This window comes from Haliaeetus leucocephalus, unplaced genomic scaffold, assembly GCF_000737465.1.
Source record: "Haliaeetus leucocephalus isolate CR32 unplaced genomic scaffold, Haliaeetus_leucocephalus-4.0 Scaffold317, whole genome shotgun sequence".
Classification (NCBI taxonomy): domain Eukaryota; kingdom Metazoa; phylum Chordata; class Aves; order Accipitriformes; family Accipitridae; genus Haliaeetus; species Haliaeetus leucocephalus.
Genome location: NW_010972753.1, coordinates 5,745,938 through 5,758,711, shown reverse-complemented (window position 1 = coordinate 5,758,711; position 12,774 = coordinate 5,745,938). Strand labels below are relative to the sequence as shown.

The following is a 12,774-nucleotide window of genomic DNA, read 5'->3' as shown; positions in this document are numbered from 1 at the left end:
CTGTTATGTGGGAGATTATACTGTTTAGTGAAAGAAAGGGAAAAGTGTAAAAAAAGTGCAGTAACCTAGTATGTTTCTGTTTAAATCCATATTTTCTAGTTTCTCCATCATGCCTCTCAGAAAACCTGCTCACTGTTTAGTAAGATACACTTAGAATTTTTAGGATTAGACAAACTAGTGTTCTATAGAGCCACAAAAGTTTAATTAAGCTAAGTTTTATATGGATAAATGTATAGATTAGTTAAAAGCATATGAAGTAAGATGAAATACATAACGATTAGCTATTCAGGACTTTCAAAGAAAAGTGTATCATGGGGCTGCAACTCCAACAGAAATGAATCCAACCTGATGGACTCTTCAAAGATGAATCTTCAAATGTGTACTTATCTTTGAACACAACATTGTAAAGGACTTAAATGCCAGGCAGATGTAGGAGTAATTTTCAGGATAGCATAGGATTGAAAAAAATCTTGTATTGACAACTTTGAAGCTGAGGTAATATGCTTCCAGGGCAACCAATGACAATGTTGTGCTTGGGCTATTTTTAACCTCTTCCTCCCCAAAACCTACAGTTTTTATGTTTTCAGCATTTTCTAATACTACAATCTCTAGGTACTCAGTTTAGCTCTGCGTATGACCATGTCTTGCTGTCTTCTACTTGTGGTGGTGGCTGGTACATGCACTGTGGTATGAAGTGGTGTGCTTGCGGTCGTATGGATGTGCAAGACACATTCAGCCCAGGGCTGCATCCAGTTCTGTAGCAAGATTTTGTGACTGCAGTGCAATGACCTCACCCACCAATTTCTTAGCCTGTTATATACCATTGACAACTGAAGTTGTTACAATTGGCAGAGAATGTAAAATGTTTTCTTCTTCACGCTTTCATTCTGTTTACCAGTAACAGCCATTCTGTACAGCCATAGTGTTTAAAAGCTACTCAGTACCCTAAGAATGGAGATCTTGGTTACTCTTTTTTCTTTCAATGCATTGGGTGTTTCATATTGCTACAAGGCGGGGGGGGGGGAACGACCCTTAAGATTCAAGAGATTACGACAAAAATCTGAAACTATTCATAAGACTTTTTTCAGAATTGGCTAGATTTCAAGCTCAGTGTGTCTTTTCATCATGATCATTGTTGCAAGGTATAAGTAAATTGAAACACTCAAAGACGCATATAAAACAATTTTCATTTTTCAGCTAAGGAACATCAGCAGCTTATTTTGGTAACACGAATTATAACTGTCCATAATTCCACTGTTCTCTGGTTATATTCTGCAGCAGGTCAGATTGCATTAGTCCCTCTAGTCTTCAAATCTATGAACCTACAGTGAAAAAAATTACTTTTATAGGAAAATGTCAATATCTTGACAATAATGCTTTTGAAAAGCACACTCCTACAGGGCAAAATGGGTGCAGTTTAGGTAATTTGTTGGACAAGGAAAGTGGAGGTTTTTTACCTCACAAATTCTGTTGCTGTTCATTTACTTGTTCACTTTTTTTGGAGTGTGTACTGGATTCAATGCACTTGTCAAACTGGCATGGAATAATTGCTTTTTTCATCTTTGCATAGGCTAAATGTAACTTATAGTAACATGAACATTATTTCTCCTGTGACTGACAGCTTCTTCTCAGATTCCTTTTCTGTTGTTTCCACTGCTGTTATATTATAAACAGCAGAGAGTAAACTCTTTCAGTGAAGAGAGTTATATTTGTCTTATCAATGATAGGAACTCTTAATAGAGAAAAAAAGATTTGTTTTTGTTTGTTGTTTCTCTATTATAACTAGAGTATGAAAATAACAGTTTAAAAATTTTTGTTAATAAACAGAACTGAACCTTAAGCCAGCAATCTCCTTCACTGAGATTATTCTTTCCTCAATGTACTAAATCAATGATAACCAGATTGAAAAATAGTTATCTTGTGTTTGATTGCTTTAAATGCAGTTTTCTGCTTTGTTATTGCTCCTAATAACTTACTAAATCTGTGGTCAGTTCAGCAGAATTTCCTTTGTCCATCTGAGTGATATAATGACTATTGAACAACTGGTGAATAGTAGTGATGAAAAAAAGAAATTGAATAGCAACCTTGAAATTACATACTGGTAGAATCTCACCATGCCCCTAAATCATTCATCTGAGAGAGTTCAGTGTTGAACTGGGAGCAGTTGGAGCCGTGCTGGGATACTTTCCAGTAAGCAAGCGCAAAACTTGTGTAAGTGAAGTACAATGAGAACTTCTGCCTGGAGCACCGTGATTAGGAAATGGATGGGGTTTGGGTTTCACTTCAGGAAATAACCCGTTGTATATATTTTGTCTTTCTGATACACAGTTTAGATTTGTTAATTGTCAAATATTTTTGTGCTTTTATATTCAAATAAATCTAGTTAATGGCCACATGGATTGACAAAATGATTTTAAATTATTTCTTTTCCTTAAGTCTATAAAAAAAATGTTGTCCTTTTTCTTCCAGATTGCCCCTTTGCAGATTGGCTGATAAAGAAATTCTATACTGAATAATTAAGAATCCTTCTGAGATAATTTCAAATACTGATTAATACAATAAAGATGTTGTGCTGTTGCCAAATTTGGAGGGGTGGGGAAGGAAAAAAATGGGATATAAAGGGGGAGTGCCACACTAAAAAAGAGATTAGGCTTTGAAATGGAGAAGGCACAGGACTTAGCTGTAATGAGCAATGTAAACTGAGGTGCTTCAGAAACTACTTAACTATAGGGGGAAAAATGCTTTTGTCTTTGTTACTAATTATTTAAAATTCTTGTGCTTCAGTGATATTAATAGTGCACATGGAGCCACATTTGTTCTGTCTATCTAGGCGTTTTCAATGTATAGTCATCACAGTGTGTAGGTGCAATGATAGATAAAAGATAAAGATCAGAGTCTGATCTCAGTAATATGCTATTATGATCCAGAGTGCAGTAAGGACAATTACATTACTTTTTCCTGCCAAAGCTTAGTTTTTTTAGCCATATTAAATGTTCTTACTTAAGTTTCAGGATATTTTGTAATCCTTGCAATAGCTTTTTGTTTAGTTTTGTTTTATATATATTTTTTTTAATTTATTGAATATTACTTATTGAAGGCCTTAAATTCAAGGTAGGAAGTAGTGATCCATTTTTTTCTTTTGTTCTCCAAAACTTGGGCAAATCCTTTTCTGGAACAGTTGCTTCACATGCCATTGATTCTTCTGTTTTTCTGGTTTGGAACTCTGTTTCTTATTTCTAGGGTTGTCTTCCTGGTTCCAGGTAAAGGTGATTGGACTTTGGAAGAAATTTATTTTCCCTATGCTGAATCCCGTATGTTCAGTGTAACATGAAGGATTTTTATAAAATCCTGACTGCAGAAAGAACCCTTCCAAGGCTATAGGCAGAGTGTTAGCCAGAAGGAACTTCATACTGAGATTCCTTATTGCTGTCTTATAAAACACTCTTAAATATTTTCATAAACCTATTCCTGTTAGTATCCAGTCAGAGAAGACCTTTTATATGTTCCAGTGCCCTTGCACAAAACCCCCATGATGTTCAGAATACTTGAAAAATTGTCTTCTACTGTCCAAAAACATTATTTAATAGCAATTCTCTGACACTTCTCATCTGCAGTCAGTAACTCATTAGCAGCAGGTGAGGGGTTCGTGGGTTGCTGGGATCAGTTCTAACACAATATCCACTCAAATTGGATTTTCTGAACTTTTTTGTTTGGCATAAATCTATAAGTGGTGTTCACCTTTCCTTCTGTGGGAAACATCCCACTAGAGTATCCACAGGAACAAAATACATCCTTAAGAGACATTGATTTACACTGTGGTTTTCAGTACATTTTGGAAGTGAATTCTCCTATTTTAAGCTTTAGAAGCATGGGGGTTTTCATTATTCAAAACCCAATCAATAGTCTGCATTCAAAATGCAGCATCATTTTGAAGATGTAAATTTACAGTAATGAAGGGATTTTTATGTTACCTTAAACTAAATAATGTCATAAATATAAAGGCCTCTCTAATAAATTATCTCTACATATTTTGGCTTATATAGTACTACACTGTTTCGTATATTCTAGCTCAGAAAGGCCAGATTAATTATGTAGATGTCATGGTGTGTTTATCCCCGACTGAAGAACTTTTTAAAGTGGGTTTTCTCACTGGTTCAAGAAAACAACATTTTAGGTTTTTCTGGTTTAGGTTACCTAGTAACTTCCTGAACTCTCCAATTCCAATCTGTAATAAAGCAAAACTATTATGCATGGGGGTTTTTAAGTGTCCCTATCAGGAGCTTTTCTTTTCCCTTTTTGAGGGAGATAAACCAAGTATTTTCACAAGGAAAGGTGTTTCATAGCTTTGGAACTTGTGTATTCTATTCATAGTCACTTGTGTAAGTGGGCTCCTGAGATGTCCTGAATACCGCTTTAATTATGCAGTCTCATTCCCCTCTTGGGTGGGAGAATTGGTCATCACAGAATCCCAGGACTGTGGTATGTGATGAAAAACTCAGTCTTGCTGAGAAAAGCACAGTCCCTAGAGAAGGACTGCTAATATGTCTTACTTAGATACAAACCTCATGAGACATTATGGAACAGATCTGTTGATAAATATTTTTATTTTTGTTTATAAGGAATAACAGCATTTCTTATTAAAAGCAGCAATTATGAGGAATTAATATAGTTGTAGACCTAGTTTTAAATCACACACACACACACACGCACACACACGCTATTATACTTTTTGTCAGCTATGTACCAAAATCTGGTTGCCAGGAATCGAAAGATAACACTGTGGAAAGTGTTTGGCCAGTCTTTGTCCCCCTAGACCTCCAGCACAACCCTTGAGCCACATGTTGTAGCCATAGCACAGAGGTTTTAATTGAGCAGTTCAACAACACTTCTGTTATTCACCCTTCCTGTAGACCACAATCTCTTTGTTGTTTCAAGTATACCCTAAAGCTTACATCAGAAATCCTCATCCAGATAGGGCACAGAAATAAGTTGCTGTTTTGTGACCTTCATATACAGCTTTCTAAAATGAGAGGTTAGATTTGCTTCAGATTAAATTGAAGTATTTGGACCTTAGGCGATCCTCGCTTTGCTCTGCTTGTGCTTTGTGTTTTCCAGTTCTGTTTCTTTAGTTCCTTTTCCATTTCCTTTGACTCGAACATGCTGCTATGTGTGCTCACTCACAGTTTTTCTCCCTAGGCTTGATCAGGGGATGCCGAAAGGTTTTCTTCTCTTTCTCTAAACCACAGCTGAGTCCGTGGAAAGGTCTTTATCCCTTCTTCTGGAAGAAGGAAGAGCACTGATAGGTAGAAGTCTCCTTTCCATGCTGAAGCATTTCTTGTCCCTTTAATCTTTAGCCTGCACCATTCTGGAATCACCCTTGCAGTGAGAGATGCAATGTTGGAACTACCGTTCGATGATAATTTCAGTTGCTTTCTGAGTACTCTAGGAATCTCTGTTCCCCTCCCTAGAAGGCCTCAATGTAGTAAAGCAGTCTTCAAGAAGATATTGAGAACGTAGTTTGTGCTGACTAACCTCAGGGAATTAAAAAAAAATAAATTTAAAATGCCTATTTCTTCATGCAGTGCACAGATTTTATTGTTTGTGGAGTTCTGTTTTTTTGGTTTGTCTGGGGTTTTTTTTGTTAAACTTCAACTGCTTAGACAACTAGGTCTTCTGATGTTTTTGTGCTACTATGGGCAAGTCTGATGCTGGATTCTAGCCAATGCTTATCAGTGATTTTAGTGATTATTAAGTTCCCATAAATCACATCTCTTTCAAATAGTGGATAAAACTAATAATTATGTTATAATTAACATGAGCATATGAGAAAGTTTTTTAGCCTTTGCAGTCTGCTATCATTTGCCTTAATGAAATAAGAAAGTATAGCCATTAATTATAACTTGCGGTACATCTTTAACTAATATTACTCAAGTCCCTAAAAGACTTATTCTTCAGAAAATATTAAACCCTGTGTTGATTTGGTAAGAATGAAAGATTATTGCTGATGCTTTTTCTCAAATGTGATCCTGTTTCATAATGCATTTTGAGGCATGAACCTGGCATTTCTGGCTGCATATGCATCGAAACACATGCTGTGTACCATAGTGTCATACTGCGTGACCCAGAACAGTTTATCTGTTCTTCTTTGTGAAACTAACTTAGTTGCAATTCAGCTTAAAAGTACAAGAGCTCTCCAATATGGTCAGTTTTAGAAAGATTTAAATATTATTTTTTACTCCCTTAAAAAGAAAAAAAAAAAAAGAGAAAAAAAGAAAAAGCTTTTAAGTGACTCGGCCTTTGTTTTTCCTTTGTGTTTCACCAGTTGAAAAGATACAGAGCCAGTGGGATGAAGTGCATGGACACCTCCAAAACCGGAGACAGCAGCTTCATGAGATGTTAAAGGATTCAACACAGTGGCTAGAAGCTAAACAAGAAGCTGATCAGGTTCTTGAACGAGCAAAAGCTAAGCTTGAGTCGTGGAAAGAAATTTCCTACACCGTGGAAGCTCTGAAAAAACAGAACACTGAGCTTAAGGTCACTACTGACACTTAAAATATTTCCGCTTGAGTTAATTAGATTGTTAAAGAAAATGTCCTCATTGGACAGCGCACATTGAGAACAACCTCTTTATCCCTTATTTCCCACAAAAAAAATTAGAAAGAAATTAACTTACAAAGTCTAAAATATATGTCACATAATCCTTGAACGAAGTTGGTCTTATCAGTCATAGCAAATAGCTGGCTGATCTTACAGGAGGAATACCTATATTTTCAGCACAAGTATTTCTCATCTCTTCTGTACAACAGCCTCAGCTGCACTGGTACTGCAGAGTGGGAAATCCTCAGTATTGGTATGTCTGTCTGCACTGATAATGAAGCTGTATAGGTTGTCTGGAAGTAGTTAAGAAAAGAAAAGGGAACAAAAAAACCCATAACAAACTATATGGCAATATTTTGAAAACCAAGCATTTTAGATTTGCCACAAGATAATCTCACTGGGTTCAACCTTGGCAGGGTTATTAACTGCGAAAATACTCAAATGGCTGCTGTTGTGATTTTAGCACGCATGTTGCCACATTCTAGGTGCTAAAATGTGCACCTCAGTTAACTTATGTAGCTGAGCTATACCTCAAGTGGCAATGCAAATACGCCCTAACTGTTGCATCAGTTTTTAAGTTTCTTGTTACGGAAATAGTCATACTTTGGTGACATTCTTCATGAATAAATTTTGAGAACAGCTGTTTCAGATTAATATCTCATTTTCTGGTTGGGGAAAACCAAGATTGAAACCAACAAATTGATCAGCCTCTTAAAGCGAGTCCTGCCTCCATGTTAATGGAATGTTACATTTTAGTTATCTGGGAGAATAGTTACACAAATATTTTCTGATATGTTCTCCTCTCCTGCCCACCAGATTTTTATTTTTTTTAACTCCTACCACTCAGCTGTTTGGTTAAAGTTTGTGGACTTAGAACAGTCTTATTTGCACAGTGGAATGGTAATGAAGTGCCGTGAAGAATAGTGGGGTGAGGTCCTCATCAGCCGGTTTTGCCACTAGAGAAAGTAGGTTTATAACTGTATGATTGGCCTTCAGCTACCTCCATCATCAGTTAGTTATTGCCTTTCTGGTATTTAGAAGTAGATACAAAATCTGTTGGGGTTTTTTGGTTTGGTTTGGTTTTTTTGTTTTGTTTTTGGTTTGGGTTTTGGGGGTTTTTTTTTTTGCTTGCCTGTAAGATCTATAAAAACATTCATCAGCCCATTGTTTTAGGGCTGAGGTGTGGTTAAGTTTTCTCATTTAAGATTATACTGTAAGGGTCATTGTTCAGGAAGGGTCGATTATGGTAAACAAGGGCAATCACTCACTAATGTATTGGAAAGAGTTATAGATTATGTATACTACTGTCATTCAATGCAGAGGACTCCCATTTGTCACTGTCTTTCTGTAGAGATAGAGTTCTGGCTTCTGGCCAGTGTTTGGTTTAAAAAAAAAAAAAAAGCTTCAACAAAGTCAATGTCCCTGCTCTGCAAAGACTCAATTAACAAAAAAACAGTTCTGTGCAAACACAGTCTTATGTCATTGTCTTGGAGTGTCTCAAACACAAATTACTTTAACTAGGAAAATAATTGAAAATATAGTTTTAGAAATGGGGTTTATGTCCACTTTTTTACAGGAATATATGAGGTTTAGATAAGGTTCATCAAAGAGTGGATGCTTTTTTGAAAAAAACATGGGGTTTTTGGATCAACATTCTCCAAGGAGAGAAATAAGAATATGCCCTTCTTCTCCTCCATCCCCCAAGTCACAGAGAAAGTATGCTAGTATAGTTATTCATAGAATGTATCTCTATGTATAAACAGAGTTTTTGAAAGGATACCTGCAGATTCTTTTCACTCCTTCTTTAAAAGAGATGAAGCACTTGGGCTATTGGTATCTTCAGCCACTTCCATCCAGTCTGGATTCAATGTGACGTCTCGTGTCAAGTTACAGACATTAGCCTATATTATATTTTCAGTGTCACAGCTAGTCCGTCTTAATTTGCTGTGCCCTCATGATGTTATGAACATCAGCAAGCTCTACTGTTCCAGGGTTATTTACTTTAATTTGTTTGGTTTTGCCTAGCTTTTCTCCTTCAAGTCTGGAAGAAATTCACCTCTGTCTTGGGGGCGGGGGGGTGGTTCTTCTCTTTTTTCCTTCTTTTTTTTTTCCCTCTTTCTTTTGTGCCAGCCTTCCTAGAGGAATTATCTTTGTCTGCCAGTAATTCCTATTGTGTCAAATCCCTCATGAAAGCCTCTCAGATGTGACAGCATCAGCTGTTGTGTTCATGCTTGAGATAAGGGGTCATGAATTCTAAGGAAAATGGAAATCTTTTTTGAGTTTAGCAGCTTTATATTTCTTCTGTATGGTATTATCTAAACTGAAGGACCTAGAAATACATCAAGTCCTCAAAATAAATGCTTTCCAGGCTTCTGTGCCAAACACATATATTTTGTTGTTGTCCCCTGAATATTTAGAGTAAGTATGCTGTCTTTTGGCTTGCTGTTACACTGATGAAAATAAAGCTGTCATTTCTATTCATTTGTGTTGAGGGAAAGAGGGAGGTCGGTGTGAGTCTTAAATAAATTCTTCAGACATATTCATTTTGTCAGCTTTGTATCTCAACACAGCTTGGTGTGAGAAAGTAGTCACCAAGTGTTCTTCTGATACGTTTGTTAAACATTATAGGTCTGCCTACAGACAGCTGAGTCAGTGCAAAAGTTCCCCTCTGCTCTAAGTGAACTTTAATAAGTGCTTGTGGTAATGCTTTTCTGTTAGTGCATCCTTACACACAAGTAAATAGTAAGCTCAGCAATACCAGTCTTTTGATTATTTATTTTTTTACAATGCCAGCATAAAACAAAAATCTGTAACTGGCTTGTATTTGGTCAATGATGTTTTTAATAGAATTTGATACATTGGTTTCTGACTTTTACAAGAAAAGTAATGAGGTACCATGTAGCTGATAATTAAAAATATCATTCGTTTGAATCGGAAATTAATGCAGAGCTAATTTGCTGACTATTAAAGCATTGTTTTCATTCTAGTTTTTTCAGTTTGATATTTAAGAACTAAATTCTAAGTACTGGGGTTAGGTACGGAGAATCAGAATATGGCATTCTGGCCAATGAGACTCTTTACCCATTAAAGCCCTGTTTGTTCTTGTTTATTAAGTGATGACTGCAGATGGTTAACTCAGCAGGCTGAAGGTTATAGGTGTATAAATAGTACACAGTCAGCTCCTTTCCGTCCCCAAGTCATCTGAACATAAGCTCTGAACTAGTCTCTTCTTAATACGATACTGAGCTTACGTTAAAAAAAACCCCAAACCTGCTAGGATTGCCCGTTCACTCCTTAGCTCCTTGTTTTGGTAAGAGCTAGTGAGGCTTCTCTTCTCCCTCTGTACCTTTTTAGCTGGGATGGCCAAAGTGAAGAGGAGGAAGGATGGAGACAAGGTTTTCTTCCTTTCCTTCACTGACCACCTATTTCTTGTTCATCTAAACAGGAAATTAAATAGCAGCCTGATTACATCCCTTGCTCTGTTGGGACTCAAGAGGCCAGGCTACCTTCCACTGGCATAGCCTGGGGGGGTGAACTTTATGCACTGGCTTTTTGGATAAGACTGAGGCTATCATCTTGCTTGCCTTTGTCATCTTCTTGCAGGGAGGTAACTTACTAGGTACTCTTTTGCTACTCCCTGTGTACCAATGTAGGATGAAGTACACTCTCAGCATTTTGTGGATTTTTATTATTCCAGGGCTGACAGCGTACTGCTTGGATTTTAGTAAAACAGTTAAAAGTTAAGTTAATGTTATTTACGATGATGCAGACACTGAAACAGAATGCCTTGATTAAAAAACCCAATTCTCTAAGTATATAAATAAACCATGCTATAGATATACAGAATAAGGACAGAAAGACAGCCTGATTTTCCAGATTTGTGATATATACACCTGCTCAGTGTAGGAATTTACAGGCTTAGAATTGGATGATGCCGTACATTCATATTGCTATATTTGAACTTCTATGAGTCATTTATTTTGTTCCACTGGGCAATCCTGCGATAGAAGAAAGCCCAGCTGTAATTTCCTTACTTGTTTTTAATCAAGGATCCTTAATTACACAAACTTTCTTCCTACTAACATCAACTAGTGTCTTTTAATTAAAAATAGATTTTTACCTAAGTAACATGATAAATGCATAACCTTAATACTTTAATGCTTTTAATAAACTCAGTAAATTCCAGTGATGACAGAGACAAAACAAAGAGAATGCTTTAAAAAATGTCAAAATAAAATTAAGGTAATGAAACATTTTCCTTTAAAAAAAAAATTGAAGGTGTTCTTAAGTAGCTAAAAGATAAATGAGACCTAAAAATATAACAGGGAAAAAAGAAAAAAAATAATGCCAAGAATTTAATTCTAAAATATTCATTATAGTTATGTAAGATAGGAGTTAATGGGCCTCTGGCAGGACAGAGAGTTAAAACATTTACCACAACACTTTGTTCTTGGTGTCCGCACACAGAGCAAAGTTGAAGCAAGGCATGCACTCCTCGAAGTTGTTGAAAAATTACATACCAATTTCCAATAAAGTAGAAAATACAAATTGTTTCTGTCGGCAAAGCTCTCTATATTCATCACTTCTTTCCTGAGTGATGATCTAGCGTTGTAATGTCAGGAAGTTAATGGATTAATGTTGAAGTTAATGGTGAGAACACTTTTGGAAATAACCTTGTAATGGATCTTTCTGTACTTTTATTATAAAAGCGGGTTTGGGAGGTTTTATAAGGTCGCTTATGTTCACATGGGACTGGGCAAAAAGAACTTATTTTCAAAGTAAAGTTTACAGGCCATTAATTTACAATACAGACAAAATGTTTTGGTAACTTTTCTATGTAATGCAGTGAACAGTCAGTCTGCTGTGATTCTTTGGGCGGAAAAAAGTAGCTGTATGCCTGTATCATTTTAAACAAAGAGAAAGGTAGAGTATAGTAAAGATCGATAGACCTAAACGTAGAACAGATACTAGCTATGAAAGATCTACAAAACTGAAATGGTAATTCCTGTAGAATTTATTTGGTTTTGGTTTTGTATATTTTATTATATTTATGTAAGTGTTAACATTTATATATTTATTGTATATAATTTTGGCAGCAAAGGACCTCAATTGGTAGACTATTTCCAACACAACCACCGTATCTTCTGCAAAGGAATAGGAGTGGTTTTCCACAAAATTATCACCTCTCCTGACTACATCTCCATACTTAACACAGGGGAATGACTTTAAAAAAATTTTTAGGCACCTTCAGCTGAAGTGAGCTTAACCATAACATGTTGAGATGGTTTTTGACAGCGGGGCTTAGTAGCCTCCTCCTAATGTTTGATTCGTAGTAGTAGATATCCCTTTTCAAAACAGGTAACCACGTTGCTGTCTTAGTACCTGAGATTATCTGCTGCATAGTAACTGGGTGATCTGCCCCCTCATGAAGAAATAACACAGGAAAGAGAGGAAATACATGCTTTCAGTTTTAAATTATGGAGAGGATGTAGAGATGTTGAAGCAGCTTTTTAACAGGTAAGAGTTTGGAGGGAAAATCAAAACCCCCCAAAACTCCACCTGTACTCTAATCAAAGATCAAATACATTTCAGTCCCAAACTTAACCAAAATCAACTTACAGACTTTCTGAGATGAAAACATAAGTGCACAAAATATTCAAAATGTATTTATTTTTACTTAGTATTTAGACTCTTTAATCAGGGATTACATATTTAAGTTCAACTTTGTGTGGAGAATTCTTTAGCTGAGTCAAAACAAGATTTTGAAAGGAATACTGCTTTGGGAGAATGAGAGGGAAAAAAATATTTTTTCTTCACAGACATTTCCTGACTGGTGTATTAAAGCACAACAATAAAGACAGTCACACCTTACTGTTTGGGTTTTGTTGATAGCTTCTAATGTTTACATGCAACTTACTTTCTATTTATAAATACAACCTTTTTTTTCCTCCTTGCATTGTTGCTTTGATTGGCTAGTTGTACTCTTTGCCTAGTACAAAAGTACAAGTAGGCCATCAATTATCTTTGCTCTTTCATTTTGTTGTTAGACATTATGGATTAAATATGCAGCTTAAGTGCATTTATATGGAAATTTGCCCTGAGAAAAAGACTAACAGGAAAGATGCCTGAGAGCTGGTTGCTGGCTGAATGAGTGTTCCGGCTTTCCTGGCTTGCTTC

General features: G+C 36.1%; 1 protein-coding gene across 4 annotated transcripts in view; it reads left to right on the top strand.

Moving 5' to 3' along the window:
* The window catches only part of DMD (dystrophin), a 1,006,632-nt gene that overhangs the window by 710,958 nt on the left and 282,900 nt on the right, over positions 1–12,774 (top strand). For all 4 annotated transcript variants that reach the window (XM_010571327.1, XM_010571330.1, XM_010571329.1 and 1 more), the window contains one exon: positions 6,323–6,534. In XM_010571327.1, the coding sequence (XP_010569629.1) occupies positions 6,323–6,534 (212 nt within the window). The remainder of the gene's footprint in view (positions 1–6,322; positions 6,535–12,774) is intronic.